Consider the following 19,605-nt stretch of genomic DNA (forward strand, 5'->3'; position numbering starts at 1 on the left):
AGTAGACCTTAGTAAAACGTTGAGCAGCGAAAAATGAAAATTTGCATTTCTTACTGTTTAAGGTCAGGCAGGACCACCTTGTTTCAAAATATTGTTTTGTGCCTACTGGACACAACCCTGGACTTGCTTTCTAAAAAGGGATCCTGCATTTATAGTGGTTTATTACTTGTTATAAGCACGTATGAGCCTTTATAATGTATAATTACAAGGCTTATATAATGTGTTACGTCGCTCACCAACAGGATCATGGGTCTCTACGCCTCGGTGGTGCTCGTCATCGGAAAGTTTGTGCGCGAGTTCTTCAGCGGCATCTCGCACTCCATCATGTTCGAGGAGCTGCCCGTCGTGGACCGCATCTTGAAGCTGTGTACCGACATCTTCCTGGTCAGAGAGACGGGCGAGCTGGAACTGGAGGAAGACCTGTATGCCAAGCTCATCTTCCTGTACCGATCACCAGAGACTATGATCAAGTGGACCAGGGACCAGAAAACAAAGTGAGAGAGCCACCTAGTAGGTGACAGAGACATGAAGTCTCAGAATGATAGATTTCAACAACAAAAAAAGCACAATCCAGCAGGAAGTTCCAAGCTAGCTCGTTGCGCTCCCTGTCTTTTGGTGTGACTGTGATAAGAACCATCTCCCTATCGAGCCTACAGTGAAACAATGTGACCTACACATGAAAGGTGACTGCAGAAGCAGTTTTTTGATTGTACTCTTTAAGTGCATCTCTAAAGATTTGCAGCCATCAGTCAGTCAGTGTGTTAGAGATGACACAGACGTCTGGCCTTTTTCCTATTGGGAAACATGAACCCTGGGTTGTGCAATATACTGTCCAGATAGTTGGCTGTGAACTTGAACAGACATGTTATCTTGAGCTACACGGAAGGGAAGGGGGCAGCAACAGAGACACTAGCCACTTGTATTGTCCAAGATATTTTCCCTTACAGTAGCCTACTGGATGTGCTTTGACTTTTCCAGCAAGACAACAGCGAGAGGTTGGGACATGGAAAACAAGTTAAGATACTTTGTTGCCGTTATTATGATGTTTCTGAAGAGTAATCAAATGGAGCTGTCGTTCTCAGGAAATGAATATCATCTCACCAGAACGGGAATACGTTGTTTTGTTTTTTTTACCTGTAGGACACCTAGGAGAAACTAAAAAGGGAAAAACAGTGATGTGATGAACACTGAGTATTTCTATCATATCATGGAGTATGTCCATGTTCATGGAACCCCTATGAAGACCTGTGATTTGAGAATGAGAGGGCCTCAATTCAGCCATTCTGTTTTAAGCTTGTAACCTGTATTGCTTGAAAACCCCTTTTTTTTTATTTTATTTACATTGTTAGTGTTAAGTTCACATGGTCAACCAAAATGTGATCAAATCCATGCAATACAAGGTGTAAGTGAATAGATTGGTTTATTGTCATGAGAAAGAAGATACATAATGTCTGTGCACCTCCATAGTGTAAGGAATCCAGTTTGTGGTGTTATTGTGGTTCAGCGACCTGAGCATAAAGCACATGTTTGAAAGCTGAATGTTGCTGCCATTTTATTCAGTAAAAACACAAGAGGGCATGCCACAAACATCCAGCCTGCATGCTCCACAATACTTGACACACATTTTAAGATTAGTTGTAAACAGGAATCATCATTTCTATCTTTCAGTTGGTTACAAAGCATAGCCATATGAAAACTGTGGAAAGGCATTCTGAAATCCTGACGAAACAAAATAAATCACTTTATACTAAATTACCCACTATATTATTTTCTCAGCATTCATTTGATTCCATATATGAGTGTAGCCTTCACACAGACAATAGCAACTGAAATAGCTGTTTAACACTTTATACTATAGAAATTGATTCATCCCCCCCCCCCCCCCCCTTTACACATCAATCATTGAGGCACAGCATTTTTAGATTGTAAGTTACATTTTCACACTGTGTATCTTGTTGCATACGGTTGTAGATTTAAAAGATAAAAAACATCACTGATCAATCCACTGAGGCAAATACAACAAAAGCAATATATTTTATATCACAATAAATGCAGCAAAATAAACAATATTTTACAATCACAGTAAACCCAAAAAGGTACAAATAATATATATTCAATCATTGAGTAGTATGTGATTATTTTCCACATCGATGTTACCATGCTTATGTTACTGTTCTGAGCACAACTCGTTATGCTTGATGGTCCGAGTGCCTGCAGCTGTTGCTTGGATTCTGCAGATGGGAGAGTAAGGCAGAGTTCACAACCCCCTGACATGCTCAGAATGAGAGGACAGGCTGTGGAAGATTCAAACTCCCCTCCTAACAGGCAACAGGAAGTGTTCTGGTCCAGACAGGAAGTCCAGGTTCTGTGGCTAACACAGCCCACCGGCATACTCATCCTCGTCAGCCTCTCCGGCACCAGCTCCTCCTTCCGCAGCATCGGCAGCTGGCGCCTTCTTCTTCTTACCACCCCCTGGAACCCTCAGGCTGACGGACAACTTGGCATACTGCAAGACCATTGGCACTTTGTTCAGGTTAAGGCAAGTTAGTGGTCTCTACAGTATATGTTTCTCAGAAGAGTGTATTCCAAATCTCTCTTTGAGTACCCCCCCAGCCAGTTCCATGTTTTTGCTGATTCAACTAATTAACGAATCAGAAAACCCTTTGGTTGGTTTGAATCAGGTGTGTGTGTGTGTGTGTGTATCTTTCAGAAATAGATCAGGAGAGGTTTTTCCCAAATATTATGATAATTGAAAAGATAAATCATACAAAAACAAGCAAGCAAGCAGGGTCTAGAGGGGTGACGCAGGTAAAAAGAAATAACATTTTAAAAAGCAGTTGGACTGCTATTGTGTCTATTAATAAACTACTTCTCTGACTTTGTATTGCTCAGCCTGGAAATTCATCTATGGGGTGGCTAGGAGAGAGGTTTCATATAGAAAGGACAGCTCATGATTCCATACCTTTTAAAGTCCTTAAACGTGATCAAAGGAGACAGTAAAGAGGGGTGTATTCATTAATCGGATTCTGCTGCAAAACGTTTTGCAATGGAAACTGTTTAGTCCAAAGGAAAATATTTTGCAACAAAAAAAAAAGTGTTTCTATTCGACAAATTCAAGAAGGTCCGTCTCCCTCTCCGTTTCATTGCATTTTCTTCCTAGAGTAAACGTTTTTTGTTTGTGAAACATTTTGTAAACAGACTAAATGTTTTTAAACGGAATCCGACTACTAAATACACCCCTGAACACCAATTTTAAAAGTAGACACTCAAAAGTTGTGATGACATGCTTTGAAATAAACGTTGGTTACATAGTAGGCTCTAGGCACCACACTCACATCATTGTCCATATACTTGAATAAGGGCGAGTTACAGACGCGGTGCACTTGGTCCTCATCCTGCTCGTCATAGCCCTGCAAGAGTTGCTCCAAGGCAATACAGTCCTCGCTCCCACTGAAGCCCGGCAGACTAAGAGTAGTGGTTAGAATGGTTAGTCAAACATAAGTCATAAATTACTTTCCTATTTATCTTTAATTATAAACTGGGTGGTTTGAGCTCTGAATGCTAATTGGCTGACAGCCATGGTATATCAGACCGTATAACATGGCTATGACAAAACATGTATTTTTACTGCTCTAATTACATTGATAACCAGTTTATAATAGCAATAAGGCACCTCAGGGGTTTGTGGTATATGACCAATATACCACGGCTAAGGGCTGTATCCAGGCACTCCACCTTTTGTCATTTGTAAGAATATCCCTTAGCTGTGGTATATTGGCCTTATTGCTTAACTTGAAATTATAGCTCCCGAATGGCGCAGCGGTCTAAGGCACTGCATTTCAGTGCAAGAGGTGTCACTACAGTTCCTGGTTCGAATCCAGGCTGTATCACATCCGGCGCACAATTGGTCTAGCGTTGTCCGGGGTAGGCCGTCATTGTAAATAAGAATTTGTTCTTAACTGACTTGCCTAGTTAAATAAAAGGTAAAAAAAAACAACAAAAACAAGTGAAGTCAGTACCTGTAACTCTCTCGAACACATTTATCTGCTGCTACGAAGTCATTTCTGTGAAGGTGGACTAGCACTTGGGCAATGGTTTTCTGGAGATAAGAAAATACACAGGCAACAATTTGGTTTCAACACACAGTCAATTTTCTTAATCAGGTTAAATAAGTAAAACGCACCTTAAAACACGTTGGGTAATTCTCTATTTCTTTATACATGTTCTTCTCCTTCTGAATCGACACTGCTGCTTCATCAAGCCTGACGGATAAAAACACAGTTAGCGGGTAGGGAATGAGTAGGACATGTAGAAAAATCTGTCAAGCAAGTGAGAATTTACTTGTGTTGCCTGACGAGCAGTCTTGATGATTTCCCCAGCATCTCCACAGCTTGACGTAGACGGTCCTCGTTCTGCAGAAATATGCATTCACCATATCAATACTGCTTCAATTGATTTGATCACATTGCATTACCGTTACAACATTATAATGTATTCAATATAAAATAGGACTGTGTTAATATTGCCATGCAATAAGTGCCATGCAATAAGTGAGATCCCTACAAATGTGACCCTGAACCGAGGAAGTGGCATGGAAGCAACACAATGATTTCTGGTCTTCCGTAGTATCAAATATTGAACTCATATACAGTGCCTTGCGAAAGTATTCGGCCCCCTTGAACTTTGCGACCTTTTGACACATTTCAGGCTTCAAACATAAAGATATAAAACTGTATTTTTTTGTGAAGAATCAACAACAAGTGGGACACAATCATGAAGTGGAACGACATTTATTGGATATTTCAAACTTTTTTAACAAATCAAAAACTGAAAAATTGGGCATGCAAAATTATTCAGCCCCCTTAAGTTAATACTTTGTAGCGCCACCTTTTGCTGCGATTACAGCTGTAAGTCGCTTGGGGTATGTCTATCAGTTTTGCACATCGAGAGACTGAAATTTTTTCCCATTCCTCCTTGTAAAACAGCTTGAGCTCAGTGAGGTTGGATGGAGAGCATTTGTGAACAGCAGTTTTCAGTTCTTTCCACAGATTCTCGATTGGATTCAGGTCTGGACTTTGACTTGGCCATTCTAACACCTGGATATGTTTATTTTTGAACCATTCCATTGTAGATTTTGCTTTATGTTTTGGATCATTGTCTTATTGGAAGACAAATCTCCGTCCCAGTCTCAGGTCTTTTGCAGACTCCATCAGGTTTTCTTCCAGAATGGTCCTGTATTTGGCTCCATCCATCTTCCCATCAATTTTAACCATCTTCCCTGTCCCTGCTGAAGAAAAGCAGGCCCAAACCATGATGCTGCCACCATGTTTGACAGTGGGGATGGTGTGTTCAGCTGTGTTGCTTTTACGCCAAACATAACGTTTTGCATTGTTGCCAAAAAGTTCAATTTTGGTTTCATCTGACCAGAGCACCTTCTTCCACATGTTTGGTGTGTCTCCCAGGTGGCTTGTGGCAAACTTTAAACAACACTTTTTATGGATATCTTTAAGAAATGGCTTTCTTCTTGCCACTCTTCCATAAAGGCCAGATTTGTGCAATATACGACTGATTGTTGTCCTATGGACAGAGTCTCCCACCTCAGCTGTAGATCTCTGCAGTTCATCCAGAGTGATCATGGGCCTCTTGGCTGCATCTCTGATCAGTCTTCCCCTTGTATGAGCTGAAAGTTTAGAGGGACGGCCAGGTCTTGGTAGATTTGCAGTGGTCTGATACTCCTTCCATTTCAATATTATCGCTTGCACAGTGCTCCTTGGGATGTTTAAAGCTTGGGAAATCTTTTTGTATCCAAATCCGGCTTTAAACTTCTTCACAACAGTATCTCGGACCTGCCTGGTGTGTTCCTTGTTCTTCATGATGCTCTCTGCGCTTTTAAAAGGACCTCTGAGACTATCACAGTGCAGGTACATTTATACGGAGACTTGATTACACACAGGTGGATTGTATTTATCATCATTAGTCATTTAGGTCAACATTGGATCATTCAGAGATCCTCACTGAACGTCTGGAGAGAGTTTGCTGCACTGAAAGTAAAGGGGCTGAATAATTTTGCACGCCCAATTTTTCAGTTTTTGATTTGTTAAAAAAGTTTGAAATATCCAATAAATGTCGTTCCACTTCATGATTGTGTCCCACTTGTTGTTGATTCTTCACAAAAAAATACAGTTTTATATCTTTATGTTTGAAGCTTGAAATGTGGCAAAAGGTCGTTCAAGGGGGCCGAATACTTTCGCAAGGCACTGTAGCTGTACCTCAAACACTGATGCAGCTTTCTGGTACAGATCCACTGCTTTTGCTAGATCCTGTGATTCGATTAGCCTACAAAAAAAAGAAAGGTACGCCTTTTAACTTTATAAAAATAAAAAAATTAAATAAAAAAAAGAGCATCAAAACAAGGACTAAAAACAAGTATCAGCATCATTAATACGTTTAGTGACATGCCAATGATGACAGGGAATTACTTTCTAGAGCCCATCTATGATGATCAATACTGGCTACGTACTTTCCAGCTCTGTCGAGGGCCAAGGCTGCAGTGTCTGGTGTGCCGTTCTCTACATACATCATGCTTGCTCTCTCAATGTACTGGATAGCCTCTGGTATCCTCTGCATGTCCTGGAGAGAAACACATGTCTGTCAATGATTAGCTTCAGTAAGTAGTTAATAGGAAAACTAAAACAGTAGTCGTGTGTCAAATGTCTGACTAACAACAATGGCTTTAATCCTGAAGTGGGCAACAAGAGAGTTAAAACTATGGAATAAAAATAACAGCAAATTTGATCCGACGTCTGATAACAATGTATGAGTGTAGATACTGTTTATCACATTAACACTAACCTTAAGCATCATACCAGCTGCTTCAAGTGCTCTGCAACAGAAATGTCTCCTTAGCAACATCCAATACAGACAAAAGTAGACCAACCAGTGTCTATTGTACATCATTTGGACTCTATGAATAGCATTACATGAGACATATCTTTCATACTCACTTGGCAGCATGGAATAGTCTGAACATTTAGTTAAGTTAAAGAAAACATTGATGTTTATATGAGATTTGTAGTCAATGTTGTTCAAATGTAGCATTTAAAATCCCTACATTAACTGTCAAACAACCCTGTGAAAGTAGTCTCCCTAGGCAGACCCACATTAACAATGCCCTAGGTTTGAGATTTCCAAGACTACTGCGAGAGCATTCATGGTTGTTGAAATTGTGTGATAAGCCTAGCCCGCTATAGGAAGTGAGCATTGAAAGGATACGTTTTGTTGTTGGTATGGGCTTCTGCCTCTTGCAGGTATGCCTCCTTCGCTTCTTCAAGCATCTTGGCATTTTTAAAGGCAACAGCTGGAAGATGGAGGAGGGAATGCTTCATTAGGCATTTATAATTAAGAAATAAGGCCCGAGGGGGTGTGGTTTTTGGCCAATATACCACGGATATTGGCTGTTCTTATGTTCGACACAACGCAGAGTGCCTGGACACAGCCCTAAGCTGTGGTATATTAGCCAGGGGCGCAACATTCTGAAATTGCATTTTTTTGCCCCCCCAGTTTTATCATTGTAATGTGATACAAAACGAGGCAACGGTGTGCTTTAGGACCATGTGGACGCCTCCGAGCGGTCAGGTAGGCTATTTGCAGTGTTTATCCGACTGGGTAAAAATGTTTTATAATAATAATAATAATAATAATAATTATGTCCCCCCCCACTTCTAAAACCAAAGTTGCACCCCTAATATTAGCCATGTATCACAAACCCCTGAGGTGCCTTATTGCTATTATAAACTGGTTTCCAACTTAATTAGAGCTGTAAAAATAAATATTTAGTCATACCTGTGGTATACCTCTGATATACCATGGCTGTCAGCCAATCAGCATTCAGTGCTCAAACCACCCAGTTTATAATAAATAGCTATGTCATTGGACAACTTGAGCAACATTAAGTGCAATCTAGCATCATAATACTGACAGTGTGTTATTGCCCAACTAGCCAAGTAAAACTAAACTCCATGATGTACATCACATCAACAGAGTTGAGTGGAACATAAAATAAAGTTTTTTTTTTAAACATAGTTTTACTTGGCTAGTGCTCACCAGTCGTTGTCGAATGGAACATGTTTTCAGGTCTATTGAATAGTGTAATAAATAGCCTTTAATACAATACCTGCTTTTGAGTACTCTGATGCAGCACTGTCATAGTCAGGCTTCCATTTCATGAAACTGGTCCTTAAACTTTGGGGGAAAAGGCATTATATTCAGTGAAAACATAACACCAGGGTTGTCTATTTGGATATAACATGGGGTTTAATACAGATGTGGGCGTGCAATTATTGATGCAGTGAGTGATACTGTCAGGAATAACTGCAGCGCAGGAAGAGGCTAACGTTAGCCAGCCAGCTCAACTGGCTTCCAATCCTGTATAGAGTGGCTAGATAAATAGCATATACTTAACTAGAAATATAATTTCCTTCCTACTTGTGTTGTAAATAGGTATATTTACAATATAGACTAGTTAATACTATGGAACTGGCTACCTACTGAAATAAAATGCTCAAAAGCAATACAGCTAAATTGGCTAACGTCAGCTAGCACGATTTCCTTACTATTTTTCAGCCTTGGCAATGTGGTCGTGCGCCTCGTTGATTTTCGCAGCCATCTGGTCCAAACTAGCTAACAATGTAATTCAACGATGAGTATTAAACATACTACTGACTAAAATATAGTGAGATGTTGCTGTAGCTAGCGCTGGGTGCTAGCGTTACTGGTTTCAGGAGACTCTTTCGTAATCGGGGTTTGACTACGGAATCCCGTGAGTTGCCTTTTCTTTATATAACGATACATCGCGACAAAGTGTGGCAGCTACTGCTTACAAAAGGGGCAACAATTTAACAAGTAGGTTATTTTCATTGAATGCCATAAAGTAAACCAAAGTAACCTAGTCTTCGTTCATCACTATTCGCAATGCATTATGAAATATCCAGTTATTAATTTATTCAGTCATAGTCTAGCCTACAATTTGCTATTTAATTTCTCAATATTGTAAACGATGACTTTTTTTTATATAGCCTACATAATTAATAATATTATTGGTCATTACATTTATTTTATAAAGCCCTTTTTACATCAGCAGTTGCAAAGTTCTTAACAGATACCAAGCCCAAGGCAAGCAATGCAGAGGCAGAAACACACTGGCCAGGTAGAAAGGAACCTAGAAAGGAACAAGGCTCAGAGTGATGCCCAGTCCTCTTCTGGCTATCATTATCAGTGAATGTGATCAGTGAATTGATCAGAAGTATCTTTCAAAATGGTTGCTACTATTTACTAAGTAACAATCTAATAAATATGTACAGTGGAATATAGCTAAACAAATCAGATCAACACACAACAAGTAGAAATGGCATATGATATGATGCCAGCAGACATAGTTGTCTTGGCTCGGGTTCACCTGAGCTGCGGGGCTACTGTGCCTGCAGCCTGAAATGGTAACTGTATCTTTAAGGCGCTTGCCTACCACTGTCTGCTTTGTTTAGCCAGAGGGGAGAGTCACGCCATCAGAACAGAAGAACATGCTTTAATTCGGAAAAGTAATAGGTAAACAAAGGTAACAAACGTTCACCTCTGGAGCAAGAATCGACTATTTGGGCAAGGTACGTTTATTTACTACTTCTATGGTTCCTTGGTGTGGGTTCTTTACCAAGACAAAAAAAAGTCCATCCTTCTTTCTTCCTAGTTAGTTCATGTTGAGAAAAGGTGTTTATAGCTTTGGGTAGCGTATTTGCCTCTCCTAAACACGAGGCTCGTCCATAAACGCAGCCTGAAAAGTGTCAGACTTTTCATACAATGTATCCAAAGTGTTTAATTTTAGGATAAAATGTAACATTCCTTCCTTATGTAACCCTGAAGTCTTAGTGTTGCACTACTGGAATGATAAACATGCTATTATTGAATTAGACTACCGTAATAGGTATACAACGTTTGAACATGTATTTGAAACGTATTCAGATGTTTTAATGACAGTGCGCAGCAACCTTTATTAGAATTGAGTTGCCAGCAAGTGAGAAACCAATGTCTTTTTGCATTGCAATGGGTTTGATGACTTTGGGTTTGTGTAGAAAAGGAATGATGCTCCTTTGAAGCAAGCGGGCAATTTACCATAACAATTGAATCAAAGGGATGGTTCCTTGACACGACTTTTCCTGTATTTTATTAGTATGTTTGTGCCCGTATGACGTCTTGTGTTACCTCATTGAATAAGGGGTACATTCTAAGTTATTGTCTGTCTCTGTTTTGTCGGTTCAGGTTACTGTTTCGTGCGTGTCGGAATGAAGTCTACTCAAATCTTACTATCCACTGCACTTATTTTCCTTCTCTCGGGACTTTCCATGACCACAGCCTGCAACAAGGCTCTCTGTGCCAGTGATGTCAGCAAATGTCTCATTCAGGTAAGGCTAAACTCTTAGCATATAGCGTTTTTGGAAAGGCGTCATTCAATTAAGAAGGCTAAGCGCTTAGTGTGACGTTTCCGAAAGGCATAAGGTTCACTCACTAATAAAATGTTTCTAAGTCACGTTGAGATAACTCTATGCAAATTCTATAAGGGATTGTTGTCTTTTCAGAGTAAAGTTCGCCTACCATACAATATTATGACAACATTTTACTCCTTGGTGTTAATCTAAAATGTGATTAGCCTCCCACTATGCATTTCCTCTGTATGTCTGAAGTCATTTTGCATGAACCTGAATTCTCTGCTGTGATCACAGTATTATCTTTGTACTGGAAAAGCACATTAAACCATGACAGTTGCTGGGATCCCTCAACTAACAGAGAGGGGAGATCAGTTCATTGTAGCCCTGCCAACTCAGCAAGTTAAGGTTTTCAATTTACAGCTGCACAGTGTCCTCAAAGGATTTAGCCTAGTCTACCTTGGCTGTACATGAGATAGCCAATGGAGATACAGTACCAGTCAAAAGTTTGAACACACCTACTCATTCAAAGGTTTTTATTTTTGACTATTTTCTACATTGTAGAATAATAGTGGAGACATCAAAACTATGAAATAACACATGTAGTAACCAAAAAAAGTGTTAAACAAATCAAAATATATGTTATATTTGAGATTCTTCAAAGTAGCCACCCTTTGCCTTGATGATAGCTTTGCTTTCTCTCAACCAGCTTCATGAGGTAGTCACATGGAATGCTTTTCCAACAGTCTTGAAGGAGTTCCCACATATGCTAAGCACTTGTTGGCTGCTTTTCCTTCACTCTGCTGTCCAACTCATCCCAAACCATCTCAATTGGGATGAGGTCGGGTGATTGTGGAGACCAGGTCATCTGATGCAGCTCTCCATCACTCTTCTTCTTTGTCAAATAGCCCTTACACAGCCTGGAGGTGTGTTGGGTCATTGTCCTGTTGACAAACAAATGATAGTCCCACTAAGTGCAACCAGATGGGATGGCGCTATCGCTGCAAAATGCTGTGGTTGCCATGCTGGTTAAGTGTGCCTTGAATTCTAAATACATCACTGACAGTGTCACCAGCAAAGCACTATCACATCTCCTCCTCCGTGCTTCACGGTGGGAACTACACATGCAGAGATAATCTGTTCATTTACTCTGCGTCTCACAAAGACACGGCAGTTGGAACCAAAAATCGCAAATTTGGACTCATCAGACCAAAGGACAGATTTCCACCGGTCTAATGTCCATTGCTCGTGTTTCTTAGCGCAAGCAAGTCTCTTCTTATTATTGGTGTCCTTTAGTAGTAGTTTCTTTGCAGCAATTCGACCATGAAGGCCTGATTCACGCAGTTTCCTCTGAACAGTTGATGTGGAGATGTGTCTGTTACTTAAACTCTGTGAGGTGCCATCTGAGGTGCAGTTAACTGCCGATTTCTGAGGCTGGTAACTCTAATGAACGTATCCTCTGCAGCAGAGGTAACTCTGGGTCTTCCTTTCCTGTGGCAGTCCTCATGAGAGCCAGTTTCATCATGGAGCTTGATGGTTGTTGCGACTGCACTTGAAGAAACGTTAAAAGTTCTTGAAATGTTGACTGAGCTTCAAGTAATGATGGACTGTCGTTTCTCTCTGCTTATTTGAGCTGCCATAATATGGTCTTTTACCAAATAGGGCCATCTTCTGTATACCACTCCTACCTTGTCACAACACAACTGATTGATTGGCTGAAATGCATTAAGAAGAAATTTAAATTCACAAATTAACAAGGCACATCTGTTAATTGAAATGCATACCAGGTGACTACCTCATGAAGCTGGTTGAGAGAATGCCAAGAGTGTGCAAATCTGTCTTCAAGGCAAAGGGTGGCTACTTTGAATAATCTCAAATATATTTGAGATTCTTCAACACTGTTTTGGTTACTACATGATTTCATATGAGTTATTTCATAGTTTTGATGTCTTCACTATTATTCTACAATGTAGAAAATAGTAAAAATAAAGAAAAAGCCTTGAATGAGCAGGTGTGTCCAAACTTTTGACTGGTACTGTATATATGTGTACCTTCCCTGAGCATTGGTCTTTGCCTGGCTACCCAAACTCCCTTGTGCCAGCCAAACGCTACTTCACAGACTTTAGTTTCTTCTCCACAATAAGTCTGGCGTACCTCTCTGATGATTTATAGAACGCAAACACATTCTAACCGTTCCGATTGGTCCAGAGCCAGAACACACGTGGGTAAAGCAGTGTTTTTATTGGCTTTGATACTCTGATTTGTTTTGTACAACACCCCTCATTTTGACATTGCCATCATTGAAGTAATTTATGGTGGTCTCAGTTTGAAGTATGTAGTGAATGTAGAGCAGTGGGAGAATTCAGTTTGAGTTGTCAGGCAAGGTGCTGCCACAACCACACGTGACTGTGGGCTCAGTTAGCGCCATCTTTTTGCACATCTGGAATTTAACCTCTGTTCTCCCTTTCAACCGCTCTGCACTGGAGGAGTCACAGAACAGGCAACTTGAGGTCGGCCCACTCACTCCGGTGGAAACCTCAAGCATACGCAGTAAAACAAACACACACACACACAGTCACCGCTCGCGCACACACAAATCCTCTCCCTAGTGATTTCTAAATAGGGACAGGATATTATATGGTTTATTTTCTTGGCGTTGTATCAACTATGATGTGCTCGATACACACCAATATAAATAAACTCTCTTATGTTGTTTTTGCTCTCCTCATGTTACGACTGAAGCCTGACTGAGGCTACTGCATTGTCTGAGTGTTACTAACACACCTGTGCACAACATGATAGAAGGATTATACCATATTGTTGCAGAATGTCTCTCCTATCAGTCCTGACTGTGTGTGTGTTTTGTGATGTACAGGAGCTGTGTCAGTGCAGGCCCTCGGATGGGAACTGCTCGTGCTGTAAAGAGTGTATGCTCTGTCTTGGCACACTGTGGGAGGAGTGCTGCGACTGTGTGGGTAGGTGCCACGGACTAGGTGCAGCTGTGAGCATATTGGAAAGGACAAACAAGAACCGGTGTCAGAATGGATGAGGTTAATGAGGTGTCAGAATGGATGAGGTTAATGAGGTGTCAGAATGGATGAGGTTAATGAGGTGTCAGAATGGATGAGGTTAATGAGGTGTCAGAATGGATGAGGTTAATGAGGTGTCAGAATGGATGAGGTTAGTGAGGTGTCAGAATGGATGAGGTTAGTGAGGTGTCAGAATGGATGAGGTTAGTGAGGTGTCAGAATGGATGAGGTTAGTGAGGTGTCAGAATGGATGAGGTTAATGAGGTGTCAGAATGGATGAGGTTAATGAGGTGTCAGAATGGATGAGGTTAATGAGGTGTCAGAATGGATGAGGTTAATGAGGTGTCAGAATGGATGAGGTTAGTGAGGTGTCAGAATGGATGAGGTTAGTGAGGTGTCAGAATGGATGAGGTTAGTGAGGTGTCAGAATGGATGAGGTTAGTGAGGTGTCAGAATGGATGAGGTTAATGAGGTGTCAGAATGGATGAGGTTAGTGAGGTGTCAGAATGGATGAGGTTAATGAGGTGTCAGAATGGATGAGGTTAATGAGGTGTCAGAATGGATGAGGTTAATGAGGTGTCAGAATGGATGAGGTTAATGAGGTGTCAGAATGGATGAGGTTAATGAGGTGTCAGAATGGATGAGGTTAATGAGGTGTCAGAATGGATGAGGTTAATGAGGATGGGTATTTGATTTTTGCATCATCATTTGCTTCAAGTCCTTCCATGTCTATGTCCTTTATTCACTGATTGTTGAAGATATTGCATCCATCAGACAGTGAATGTTGAGTATCAAATCACATATTATTTGTCACATGCGCCAATTGCAACAGGTTAGACCTTACCGTGGAATGCTTACTTACAAGCCCTTAACCAAAATGCAGTTTAAAAAAAATAGTTAAGAAAATATTGACTAAATAAAGTAAAAATAAATAAACATAAAAAGTAACACAATAAAATAACAATAATGAGGATAAACAGGGGGTAATTTGTCAGTGTGCTGGGGTACAGGTTAGTCAAGGTAATTTGAACAAGAGAAGAATAGTGGTTTACTGATTATCAGTCAGTTATTGTAATATTTTATTTATTTCAATATTTACTATCTTGTTTCCTGTCTCCCCTCACAGGGATGTGTAACCCTAGGAACTACAGTGACACTCCAGCTACCTCCAAAAGCACGGTGGAGGAACTCTACCGACCCATCCCCTCACTGTTCCGCGCCCTCACCGAGGGCGAAGCGCCCATCAACATGATGGTGGTGTCCTTCCCCGTGGCCGAGGAACTATCTTACCACGAGAACCTGGTGTCCTTCCTGGAGACCATGGAGGACCAGCACGAAAATGTCTCCCTGCCTGGGAACAGTATCCACGCCAGCTACGATAACACCCAAAGTACTGAAGGTAGGGAGGGGTGAGGGGGTTGAATTATGGGGATGCCAATAGCTGCTGTGTACTCATTTAATAAGAGAATAAAACATAGACACATCATACAGTCTCGTGCAGGTGCCTGTTATCAGAGTATTAAACTCAGTTCATCAGTAAAACAGACTCTGAAGATTCCACATTGCAATATACTATTTTATTTATATATACACTTCCGTTCAAAAGTTTGGGTCACTTAGAAATGTCCTTGTTTTTTAAAGAAAAGCACACTTTGTCCATTTTCTGTCCATTAAAATAACATCAAATTGATCAGAAATACAGTGTAGACGTTGTTAATGTTGTAAATGACTATTGTAGCTGGAAACGGCTGATTTTAAAAAAATGTAATATCTACATAGGCGTACAGAGACCCATTATCAGCAACCATCACTCCTGTGTTCCAATGGCACGTTGTGTTAGCTAATCCAAGTTTATCATTTTAAAAGGCTAGTGCCAAGAGTGTGCAAAGCTGTCAGGGCAAAGGGTGACTACTTTGAAAGAATTTAAAACATATTTTGATTTGTTTAACACTTTTTTTTGGTTACTACATGATTCCATATGTGTTATTTCCTTGTTTTGATGTCTTCACTATTATTCTACAATGTAGAAAACAGTCCAAATAAAAACCTGTTGAATGAGTAGGTGTGTCCAAACCTTTGACTGGTACTGTGTGTGTGTGTGTGTGTGTGTGTGTGTGTGTGTGTGTGTGTGTGTGTGTGTGTCCCATAACAAATCAGGACAGCCCAATTGGCTTTAGGGGTATTAACCTGGGCAGATTGGGCAAACCATAAGTTCTAAATTTATGGACTTTGATCCAACACACTATTTTAGGGAACCCCCATGAGTTCCCTAACTCATCCCCCTGGCAGGGACCATATTATTTTAGGAGGGGAGGGCTAAGCTATAATGAACTCATGGCTAAGGCTGCTTTGAACTGAGCTCTGTGGCTCGACCCCTCCATAAAAGCTTATGAGATCTCAGGGCCTTGGCTTTCGTTTGATGGTTTTAGCAGGCCGCTATTTGAAAACCAAGCAGCCCTGTAAATTATTGAGTATATTGCTGCTGGCCTAGTGAACTTTCATGTGCATCCGCTCCAGTTGTCCTCTCCTTAGCCTCTGGTCCTAGTGATTCTAATTGACTAGGAATCTGTGGCGGGGGGGGTGAGCGAGCTCCTACGTATCCGCTCTGTGAACCTGTGACCCAGATCTGTTTTCCCTTTGGGAAAACACGCTCATTAGTCAGGCCTCCAGCAGTGAGGGATGCCCTCAACCTTATGAGGTGGGATGAGTGTGGGGCGGCAGAGATGAACACATGGGCTTAAATCAAGCCGCACACATGCAGCCCTTTAGCATAGTATGGATGATGCATGTCTATCAAGAGGTTAGGCTCTACTAGGCTTTAGCTCAGCTGGCTAACACCTACTTGTGGTACAATAGTTGAAACTATGGAAGGTCACATGGTGGAGGTGGACTTTCATTTTGTGATTTAAATTTTTTTTTTTTTTTTTTACATTTAAATAAATTTGATACGATACATATAGGTGGACTAACAGAACTTTGCTTCTTTTGTGCTTAAGACTACTGTCATAAAAGTAAAGTGAAGACTACAATATATCGCTTAAGCATGTTGTTGCTAATATTTGCCTGATTTATTCAAAGGCTTATTTCTCCATGTTTTTCCCCCTTCCACAGATAACATGTGCACTGTGGTGTACTTTGATGACTGCGTGTCCATCCGCCAGTGCAAGCAGTACTGCGAGTCCATGGGCGGCTCCAAGTACCGCTGGTTCCATAACGCCTGCTGTGAATGCATCGGCCCGGAGTGCCTCGACTACGGCAGCAAAGCCGTCAAGTGCATGAACTGCCTGTTCTAATGAAAGCCAATGGGACTTGCCACGTTAGGGTACTGTGCTCAAAATGCCACAAGGGGGCACTGTCTGCAATATGCAGATGGGCTGATGAGGTTGACCGAGGAAGATGACTTGTGCCTCAGCCTTTTGTAAAATGTTTCCATATTGTGATGTAAAATATTAGCCCTTACAAATTATTTTTCACTCTTGAATTTGTTTTTATATCTTATATAGGTTCTCTAGCAGAGAATAAATATATATTGATTGTTTTATATTCTCATATAGTTAATGCTGAAAGAGTCACTATGACAAATCGTTTTTTATATATATATATCTATAGCCGCGTAAAGACAAGCAATCAATGTTATCAAATCTGTAGTGAAATGGCATTTTATTTTTGTTGTAATGGACAATCATAGTAAATACTGTTTGTATAATTCTTATATCATTGTTAGCTATATAACATACACTACATGGCCAAAAGTATAGACACCTGCTCGTCAAACATCTCATTCCCAAATCATGGCCATTAATATGGAGATGGTCCCCCCCCCTTTGCTGCTATAACAGCCTCCACTCTTCTGGGAAAACGTTCCACTAGATGTTGGAACATTGCTGCGGGGACTTGTTTCCATTCAGCCACAAGAACTTTAGTGAGGTTGGCACTGATGTTGGGCGATTTAGCCTGGCTCACAGTCGGCATTCCAATTCATCCCAAAGGTGTTCGATGGGGTTAAGGTCAGGGCTCTGTACGGGCCCGTCAAGTTCTTCCACAACGATCTTGACAAACCATTTCTGTATGGACCTTTCTTTGTGCACGGGGGCATTGTCATGCTGAAACAGAAAAGGGCCTTTCCCAAACTGTTGCCACAAAGTTGGAAGCAAAGAATCGTCTAGAATGGTGTAGCGTTAAGATTTCCCTTCACTGGAACTAAGCGGCCTGAACCATGAAAAACAGCCCCAGACCATTATTCCTCCTCCACTAAACTTTACAGTTGGCACTGTGCATTGGGGCAGGTAGCGTTCTCCTGGAATCCGTCAAACCCAGATTACTCCATCGGACAGCCAGATGGTGAAGCGTGATTCATCACTCCAGAGAATTCCACTGCTCCAGAGTCCAATGGCTGAGAGCTTTACACCACTCCAGTCGATGCTTGGCATTGAGCATGGTTTTCTTAGGCCCGTGTGCGGCTGCTCGGCCATGGAAACCCATTTCATGAAGCTCCCGACGAACAGTTCTTGTGCTGGCGTTGCTTCCAGAGGCAGTAGAACTCCGTAGTGAGTTTTGTAACCGAGGACAGACGATTTCTACGCACTTCAGCACTCGGCGGTCCCGTTCTGTGAGCTTGTGTGGCCTACCACTTCACAACTGAGCCGTTGTTGCTCCTATATGTTTCCACTTCATAATAACAGCACTTACAGTTGACTGGGGGCAGCTTTAGCAGGGCAGAAATTTGACAAACTGACTTGTTGAAAAGGTGGCATCCTATGACGGTGCCACGTTGAAAGTCACTGAGCTCTTCAGTAAGGGCCATTCTACTGCCAATGTTTGTCTATAGAGATTGCCCGGCTGTGTGCTCGATTTTATACACACGTCAGCAACGGGTGTGGATGAAATAGCTGGATCCACTCATTTGAAGGGGCGTCCACATACTTCTGACCATTTAGTGTATGTTATTTAAAACGACTGCCATATTCAATCAAAACTGATGGCCAGCCTTTCACAGACAACAGGTTTGATTTTACAGGCGCATTTAAGATGCTTTGTTTCATACCGTCAACATTTTTCATTCTATCATTCTAGCACAATAATGTTGTTTGACTGCATACCACACTGTTACTATACGCACTCCGGAATGGAACAGTTGATTGGTCTAAAGGTAGTCTGGTGGGATCTGTTTCAGGCCAGAGTGTGTTCCACTCCGAGGTGTGTACTGTAAGTTGTGTCACAGAGGAATCCGGTTGTTATTGCACGAGCCTCTGTGTTTATCCCTTGTTCTTCATGTCTTTAGCTATGCTTATTAAAGGTCTGCAACATTTGGTTTCAATTAGGGCCACAGAGGCTGGCAGAGAGCAGCAGACACGTTACTGCAACATCTTGGCGCAGCTTTATTGGCCTTGTAGAGGTTGTATGTGCTACATTCAATCGGTTTGTGTCCTTGCTTTCTTGTGCTGGTTCACTGTCGCGCACTGCTTATTTCCTTGATCTGTCGAGTTATTCATAGGGTTGTCGTGTAGCCAGTGGGTCTCGTGAAACAGAAAATGTTGGCTATTTGGCACAGAAGTGGAGCAATGTGGTTTATGGAAGCAGTGAGGTACTAAAGACAAACGCTTTAATTTCTAAGCCAATGCAACTATTTACATATAACCGCTAATGAACATGAGGTGAGGAAAGTAAAGTAGATACATTGTTCATGTAAAAGCAATAATATTATTTGAATTGTGACAGAAACGTGTAAAACACTTCATTCCAAACGGCAAACAGTAAAAATAATGTTTTGTGTAAAAATGTAATAAATTAAACATTTCTCATGTTTACACTAAACAGTTTCCCCACAGGAGCATTTGATTCCTACAAGAGATGCCTAACAGTTCCTTTTCATCCAGGGCATTCTAAACCGGTTTGCCACACAACCCAGGTGTCCCAATCAGTTTGCCCCACTTTCCCTGTAGCTAGAAGAGGAAGGGGAGGCATGGAGAAGTGAGGAGCATGATGTTGGGTCACATAGCCAGCGGGCTGTGCCCAGCTGACGGGCAACAAAAGTGTTGTGTGTCTGGTCTTGTCGGGTACATCCAAGGCCTCACAAGGAAGCCTTTGTCTCAGGAGGATGGCTC

The 19,605-nt window shown here is 41.3% G+C and overlaps 3 protein-coding genes across 5 annotated transcripts in view; 2 read left to right on the forward strand and 1 right to left on the reverse strand.

Annotated features, from left to right (window-relative positions):
• The window catches only part of LOC110536547 (piezo-type mechanosensitive ion channel component 2), a 228,583-nt gene extending 227,044 nt beyond the window's left edge, over window positions 1-1,539 (forward strand). For all 3 annotated transcript variants that reach the window (XM_036934818.1, XM_036934819.1, XM_036934820.1), the window contains exon 52: window positions 243-1,539. In XM_036934818.1, the coding sequence (XP_036790713.1) occupies window positions 243-498 (256 nt within the window). In that variant the 3' untranslated portion in view covers window positions 499-1,539. The remainder of the gene's footprint in view (window positions 1-242) is intronic.
• Window positions 1,537-8,969, reverse strand: LOC110535251 (gamma-soluble NSF attachment protein). Its single transcript, XM_021620140.2, has 12 exons — window positions 8,613-8,969; window positions 8,174-8,241; window positions 7,273-7,357; window positions 7,005-7,022; window positions 6,853-6,883; window positions 6,521-6,630; window positions 6,270-6,336; window positions 4,342-4,412; window positions 4,184-4,262; window positions 4,020-4,099; window positions 3,336-3,465; window positions 1,537-2,506 (listed from the first exon to the last, which is right to left on the reverse strand). The coding sequence occupies exons 1-12, from the start codon at window positions 8,663-8,665 to the stop codon at window positions 2,372-2,374; spliced, it is 927 nt and encodes a 308-aa protein (XP_021475815.1). The 5' UTR covers window positions 8,666-8,969; the 3' UTR covers window positions 1,537-2,371.
• LOC110535252 (twisted gastrulation protein homolog 1-A) lies at window positions 8,883-16,941 on the forward strand. Its single transcript, XM_021620141.2, has 6 exons — window positions 8,883-8,901; window positions 9,540-9,656; window positions 10,309-10,451; window positions 13,348-13,447; window positions 14,628-14,900; window positions 16,613-16,941. Exons 3-6 carry the CDS (start codon window positions 10,332-10,334, stop codon window positions 16,792-16,794), a joined length of 675 nt encoding a protein of 224 aa, XP_021475816.2. The 5' UTR covers window positions 8,883-8,901; window positions 9,540-9,656; window positions 10,309-10,331; the 3' UTR covers window positions 16,795-16,941.
• The last annotated feature ends 2,664 nt before the right edge of the window (window positions 16,942-19,605 follow it).

This window comes from Oncorhynchus mykiss, chromosome 11 (assembly GCF_013265735.2).
Source record: "Oncorhynchus mykiss isolate Arlee chromosome 11, USDA_OmykA_1.1, whole genome shotgun sequence".
Taxonomy (NCBI): domain Eukaryota; kingdom Metazoa; phylum Chordata; class Actinopteri; order Salmoniformes; family Salmonidae; genus Oncorhynchus; species Oncorhynchus mykiss.

What these genes read in the sequence shown, in the direction of transcription:
- LOC110535252 (XM_021620141.2), top strand. Translation starts at nt 10,332, where the DNA reads ATGAAGTCTACTCAAATCTTACTATCCACTGCACTTATTTTCCTTCTC. An exon ending in TCAGCAAATGTCTCATTCAG is followed by an intron (nt 10,452 to 13,347) that starts GTAAGGCTAAAC and finishes TGTGATGTACAG; the next exon opens with GAGCTGTGTCAGTGCAGGCC. An exon ending in TAACACCCAAAGTACTGAAG is followed by an intron (nt 14,901 to 16,612) that starts GTAGGGAGGGGT and finishes CCCCTTCCACAG; the next exon opens with ATAACATGTGCACTGTGGTG.
- LOC110535251 (XM_021620140.2), bottom strand. Translation starts at nt 8,665, where the DNA reads ATGGCTGCGAAAATCAACGAGGCGCACGACCACATTGCCAAGGCTGAA. An exon ending in ATCAGAGTACTCAAAAGCAG is followed by an intron (nt 7,358 to 8,173) that starts GTATTGTATTAA and finishes TCCATCTTCCAG; the next exon opens with CTGTTGCCTTTAAAAATGCC. An exon ending in TGTGTTCGAGAGAGTTACAG is followed by an intron (nt 3,466 to 4,019) that starts GTACTGACTTCA and finishes CACTACTCTTAG; the next exon opens with TCTGCCGGGCTTCAGTGGGA.